Source organism: Mastomys coucha, unplaced genomic scaffold, assembly GCF_008632895.1.
Source record: "Mastomys coucha isolate ucsf_1 unplaced genomic scaffold, UCSF_Mcou_1 pScaffold23, whole genome shotgun sequence".
Taxonomy (NCBI): domain Eukaryota; kingdom Metazoa; phylum Chordata; class Mammalia; order Rodentia; family Muridae; genus Mastomys; species Mastomys coucha.
Window position 1 is genome coordinate 105,064,200 of NW_022196906.1, and position 7,072 is coordinate 105,071,271.

Below are 7,072 nucleotides of genomic sequence, written 5' to 3' on the forward strand. Positions count from 1 at the left end.
TCTCTCCTTCCCTCTCTCCTTCTCCTTCCCTCTCTCCTTCTCCTTCCCTCTCTCCTTCCCTCTCTCCTCCTTCCCTCTCTCCCCTTTCTTCCTTTCCCTCCCTCTCTCCCTCTCTTCTTCTCTTCCTCTCTCCTTTTCTCCTCTGTTCCCTCCCTCCCATCACCAAGGTGTGTCCCCACTATGTATTTGCATTAGTTTTTATATTTTCTAACTTTGCTTAGGTTTTGTTGTTGTTGAAAGATTTAAAGGTGGGAACTACTGTGTGTAATTATACAAATTTAGGAGTTTAAAATAGCATGTCTGTTTATTGCCCCTGTTTCTGTGTGGCAGGAGTCTGCGACTGGTTGAACTGGGTCCTCCGTGGTATACTGAGTGAGGCTGTTCTAAAGGTGTTGACCTGGCTGAGTCTCACCTGGAGACTTAACTGGGGGAAAATCCACTTCCAATTCATGTAGGTTGCTGCCAGAATTGGTTTTCTTGTGATTTAGCACTGAGGCTTCCTCACTTTACTCCTAAAGACTGCTGTCAGCTAGCTCCTGGGGCAGCCTGTAGTTGTTTGCAGTTCTTGTATTTCATCAAGCCACCATGGGAATCTGTGCAGCAACCATCTAGCACTACAGTCTTACATAATGTGACACAGTCATAGGAGTGCCATCCTATGACCTCTGCCATTCTCTGTTGGTTAGAAGTAACTCTTAGGTCCCGCCCATAGGCTTCCTGTGCCAGTGATATTTACACAATGATGTGAATATTAGAAAAGAGATTCAGGGCAGGAAACCATCTAAGAGTTTGTTTGTTATAACTGGTTACAAAATGACACATTGTATATACCTTCTTTGTTTAAAGAAATGTATGTTTTAAAATGTTACTGTCTTCAGAATTATTGTTGGTGTGATTGTTATTTTGTGATTGCCCTCTCTTCCCCCAGTCTGGGTCTGACTATAATAAACTCCTAAATTTACTATTATGGCTCATGCTGGCCTCTAACCAATGGTGAGCCTCTTCAGCCTCCCATGTGCTGGGAATGTAGAGTGAATCATCATTAGCTTTCATTTCTTCTTTACCTCCTTCTTCACCTCCTTGTAGCATTCCAATTTTGAAGTCAACAATTGATGATTTCATTATAATAAGATACTGTTTATTACTAAGTTGCATATTATATTTTTTATTAAACATTTGCATGATTATCTGTTTATCTATTGCTTCCACCCTTATGCTCCAGCAGTTTTTCATTTTTTTCCAGATTTTCCTGTATTTATCAGCATGTTACATAAGTAGTAGCTAGTTTAAGGAATATAGAAAAATATAAGACTGAATGGTTAAAGAATAAAGTAAGGTAAGCATCAGTATTCTCACTACCAAGCCAAGAAACCATCTATGACGGATAGTGGGGGTGGCCCCTCAGGATTTCTTTCCCTGGCACCTGCTGCCCTCCGCCTGGGCCCAGTCACATTTTACACGTCAGTGTTGCCCCAACTCCTGAAGCTTCCTTCACTCTTATATGTATGCATTCCTACCCAATGTGCTGTTTAATTTTGAAAGCTGGAAACCTGTGTCACCTGATGAGTGTTTCAGAACAGGTTAATTGCTTCTGTGGTCCTGGGGACTGAACCCAGGGCGTTTTTGCATGTCTGGCAAGTGTCCTACCACTGGGTGATATCTATGACTCAGGTTGACCACTTTAATAGTCCCTAAGCCTTAATACAGCCAACCCTTCTTTTTCTCCTCCTACTTACTTACGCCCTTGTCTACTGTAAGCTGGAAAACCGTCAGAGATTTAGTCTGTTCCATAAGCACCAGAAGAGTTCGGCTCCAGGGACTCTTATCCCTTAGGGCAAGGCCTGGGAGGACTGCACGGGTGCTCCGCATCTGGCTGGCACATGGCAGGATAAAGAGAGGGCGTGTGGTAGACTTCAGAACATTTGATGGCAGGCCTGGACCATGCTTGCTCTTGCTCACATTACATTCAAGAATGCAATGAAAGGACTGTGCTTATGCCAAGGATGAGAGCATGACATAACCTGGGTCCAGGCAGAAAAGGGAAACAGCTTGGTGAATGGGTGCAGTCTTGGCCATGGTGTGTCTTTTTGAGTGGCATGTTGTTTGGCTTTGGAAAACCAAGTGGCAGTGGAAGGAAAGTCCATCTTGCCCATTTAGATGAAGGCTCCGGAGAGGAAAACTGCAAGTCTTCCTTGAGCCCTTGGTGGCTATGTCTTTGGGAAAACTTGTTAATGAGTTCTGAGAAACACATAGCTCATCATAGTCAAGTCATTCATTGTACCCAAAATGTTTACAAGGGATTGGTAAGTATCTGGGAAACATGTAGCTAGGGAAGCAAACTATTTTGTATGTTTTTGCCTCTGAGCGCATCATGGTGCATTATGGTCTAGTTCTCAGGGATAGATAAAAGTTAAACACCCTGTTGTGAAGTAGATCAGTTTTTCCAGGCATCAGAGAAGGGCACCACAAGTAAACTCAAGATACGGTCAAGGTAGACTAAACAACTTATGACAAACTCACGATACGGTCAAGGTAGACTAAACAACTTATGACAAACTCAAGATACGGTCAAGGTAGACTAAACTTACGACAAACTCAAGATATGGTCAAGGTGGACTAAACAACATATGACAAACTCACGATAAGGTCAAGGTAGACTAAACTTATGACAAACTCAAGATACGGTCAAGGTGGACTAAACAACTTACGACAAACTCAAGATACGGTCAAGGTGGACTAAACAACATATGACAAACTCAAGATACGGTCAAGGTAGACTAAAACAACTTACGACAAACTCAAGATACGGTCAAGGTAGACTAAAACAACTTATGACAAACTCAAGATACGGTCAAGGTGGACTAAACAACTTACGACAAACTCAAGATATGGTCAAGGTGGACTAAACAACGTACGACAACCTGGACTAGATTTAGCTTAAACTAGACTGGTAGACTAGTAATGACAGTGGTCTTCTGTTAGGTTTTTTGAATTATATAGCTTTAGTTTTTTCCCTGGAATATATCAGTCATTCCACTGAGGACCTCTAATGCTCCTCATTTGTGTTAGATTTACTTCTTATATGCACAGGTCTTTTGTCCTTTTTGATTTGATGAAGCATTTTAATAGCTTACTAAAAAAAGGAGTAAAATAGGTGAGTGAAGTTTTGAGCCCTTACATATCCAGAATGTCTTTCATAGTCAAAGTTGAGATGAGCGTGGCTTGATTAGGCTACAGGTCGTTTGTAGGTTATCTGTGATTTTGCTTCATAAATTTATCTTGCTGCAGAACTCCTAGAAGTCTGAAGGTATTCTGTTAACTTTTATATAACTGCTTTTCCTAGTCTCAGAGGCCTGCCATTGTCTCATTTCCCGTGTTTAAATTCACTGTGATAACTTGCTGTGGTACTCCTGATGTGAGTCAGCACTGGTGTTGAGCTGGCCTTTCAGTCTGGCAGTTGTCCTCAGCCTCGCTCACAGCCTCACTCTCATCCTGTCTTCTTTCTCCTCAGTTTCTCACATGTTAGCATTTCAGACCTTCTCCCTGTGCTTATTTAAATTTTGACTCTTTATTTTCTGTCCTTTTTTTTTCTTCTGTGAGATTTCCAGAACTTCATTTGCCAATTTGTCCAAGAGATTATTATTATTGTTATTATTAATTATTTTTTTTGGGGGGGACAGGGTTTCTCTGTAGTCCTGACTGTCCCAGAACTCATTTTGTAGACCACACTGGCCTTGAACTCACTGAGATCTACCTGCCTCTGCATCTTGAGTGGTGGGACAAAAGGCATGTACCACCACCATCCTTTATTTCTTTATTGAGGTAAAGCATACATATCACAACATTTACCCATTTAAAGCAATAGTCTTCGCAATGGTTCTTAATGCATTTACAGAGCTGTCTAGCCAGCACCATGCTGTCTGACCCCAGAGCCTTCTCATGACCTCCAGAAGAAACCACTGTCTTCACGTCCCTCCCTCTCGGCTTGGGAAGCAGGGTCCGCTTTCTGTCTTTGTGTGTCACCTCTAATGGACATGTTACAGAAATATCTACAGTATGTAATCTTTCTTTCTGGCTTGGCTGTGGGTAGAGTCTTGGAGGTCTAACTGCATATTATATAGAGACTTTAAAAGTGATGTTGATTTTTTTTTGGGGGGTGGGGCTGGCCCTTATGCCTGCCACTTAGAGATGCTACACAGCTCTGTAGAGGACACACTGCTTATTTCTTTTTGGAGTCACTTTTACAGGTCCTTATTCTGAAACAGTCACTGCTGGCTGTCCTCAGTTAACCTTTCTCTACTTAGCTTTATGCATCTTAGATATTTAATTTAAATTACAGCTTCCGACTGCCACTCATGCCTCAAAACGTAGGATTTATTGGACTTTAAGGAAGTAAATGAAGTAATTGTGGTTACTCTTTGTGTATAACTGGAACTAACTCAGGTTTCCTGTTTTTTTTTCTTACACGTATTTGTGTGCTTGTTTGTTGTACTCTTGTGTCTGATGTAGGTATGTAGAGGAGTTGCTTCTCCCTGACATGTAGGTTTTGGGGGTCAAACTCAGGTCAGCATGCTTGGTAGCAAGTTCCTACCCACTAAGCCATCTCTCTGGTCCTCAGCCTTTTGTTTTAAAGGCTTTAAAACATCAACAATTTATGTTTGAAATTATGATCATATGTGTATATATTAAATTTTGAATATGGAATAAAAAAATCAAACTAATTGAAGTGAGATCTCCACAACCCCTCTAGTGCTCTAGGTGAAGACCCAAGGTCTCCAGCCCCATGCAACCCTGCCCTCCAGCCGTCCTTCTACCCAGCTTCTCTAGTTCATTGTGCAAATCAGACCTGTAGGTTCTAATTCTTCTATGATAACTGGCACACAAAGCCAGTCTTAGTGAAGTTTCTAGTTCTTATTCATTCCACATTTACTGTGCCTCTTGCTGTGCACAGGCTGTCTGACATAGAAACGTGGAGAAGGGGCCTGGGTAGGTAACTCGGCCATACTGTGCTTACCTGGATATGCAAGGCTGTAAGTTCCAGGCTTAGCCCCACAACCAGTCACAACTGTGAACAAGGTACAGCATCTTCAGCCAGCAGTTCTTATAGACCAGATGCCCCTCTACTCAGTTTATTGCTATAGTTTCAACGTTGGTCGTTGTAAGTATATTATTGCTTTTTGTATGTGTATTATGTGTGTGGTGTTCATGTGTATGTACATGTATGTGGAGGTTAGAGATTGAAACAGTCACGTGTCCCGGTTGTTCTGTCTGTGGATTAAGGCAGTGTCTGTCCGGTTGTTCTGTCTGTGGATTTAGGCAGTGTCTGTCTGGGCATCTGGAGCTTGCTGATGACTTGTCTAGCTCTAGCTAGCCAGCTTGCCCCAGCTTGTCTTTTACATGGCTGCTGTCCTCACACTTTTACAGCCAGGGCTTGTTTCTGAGCTGTCTCCCTAGCTTGAGTCCATGCTTTTCAGCTAGGAAGTAGCTCTGTTATAGTTACGGTGATGGTTTAGTCAGCAGTATTTCAAACTCAAAGGTGAAAATATGAATGTTTTGTCTTGTGCATAGTTTTATATGTGCATAGTTTAACACATTTGCTGGCTTCGTTTATATGCCATTTTCCACCTTTTCTTCTGAATAGGCATATTACATTTGCCTTTTTCTTGTTTCCCTTGAGTTTTCTTAAACTGTCATTTATTACATGATGTTGATCAGTGTGACATTAAGCTATTAGTCTCAGCTTGCGCCATTTCCTGTTTTGTTTTATTATAGATGAAAAAGAAATTGGGGCAATCATATTTATTCATGTAATTTTGTTTTTTTAAAAATGTATGTTTTTTATTTTGCTTTCTGTATGAGTGCTCTGTCTGTATGTATGCTTACATGCTAGAAGAGGACACCGGGTCATGAGCCACCATGTGGTTGCTGGGAATTGAACTCAGGATCTCTGGAAGAAAGCCAATCCTCTTAGCTGCAGAGCCATCTTACCAGCTCCTAATTTTGTTTTTTAGTTTAGTTTAAGACTATTAATTATATGTATGTGTCTGTATGTGTATGTTGGAAAGTACACATGAGTGCCAATGTGCTTGGAGGCCATACATGTTAGAGCAAAAATGTGCCTCACTCGTATGATACCTAAAATGGTGACATTCTTGTTGCCACAGCCCTGCCTCAGCCTCCTGAGTATTGCGATTAGAGCTATGTGCCACCACACCTCGCTTATATTGTGTTTGAAAATGTACAGTTTCTCACCTATACCCTTGGCTTACTACAGATGGGCTTCAGAGCTTTCCCTTGACACCTCCTTGATTCTGACTTTACAACTTTTTTTGATTTTGTTATTAGCGATAACATAATTTTCTGTCACATGTAACAATTTATAGAAATTTTCTTATCTGTTTGAGCTTCTAAATGCTACTTGTGACATAGGAATGCATTTAATAAAGAAATACAAGACCTGCACATTGAAAACACGATGTCTCATGGGAAAATAAGGAGGATGAAGTAACTGAAAGAATCCTATTAATTTGGGACTGGGGCTTAATATAATATGCTAAGATAGTCCCCAAACTGATTAATAGAGTCCTTATAATTGCCATTATAATTCGGGGTGCATTTTTCTTTGTCATTTATTTCTTTCAAAAAAAAAATGACAAACTTCCTAAAATTTACATGGAAGTGCACAGGATTCTCAGGCCAAAAATCTTTAAGGAACAAGATTAAAGTTGGATGACTCACTTTTCCAATTTTAACAATTATACAAAGCCACAGTAATAAAGATGGTGTGGTACCATCTTTATGATGTGTGAAGCATAATGCCTACACTCCACAGGGTTAGCCTAAGAACTGTAAAATTGCCTTTTAAAGTCTTGTGGTCTGAACATACACTATTCTCCACTCCCAACATACAGATAATCTGTCCACTTCCTCTCCTCATGTGTACAGAGCACATGCACTTATGTATACATACACACACAAATAAAAATCATCTTAAGAAAGGTGGATAAGCTGGGCGGTGGTGGTGCACGCCTTTGATCCCAGCACTTGGGAGGCAGAGGCAGGCGGATTTCTG

At 41.0% G+C, this 7,072-nt stretch overlaps 2 protein-coding genes across 20 annotated transcripts in view; one reads left to right on the plus strand and one right to left on the minus strand.

Moving 5' to 3' along the window:
- Positions 1–1,869, minus strand: part of LOC116073712 (translation initiation factor IF-2-like) — a 15,326-nt gene extending 13,457 nt beyond the window's left edge. The window contains exon 1 of the mRNA XM_031345738.1: positions 1,741–1,869. Coding sequence (XP_031201598.1) covers positions 1,741–1,869 — 129 coding nt within the window. The remainder of the gene's footprint in view (positions 1–1,740) is intronic.
- Lrrfip2 (LRR binding FLII interacting protein 2) overlaps positions 1–7,072 on the plus strand; it is a 103,722-nt gene that overhangs the window by 11,021 nt on the left and 85,629 nt on the right. The gene's annotated exons all lie outside the window — the stretch shown is intronic.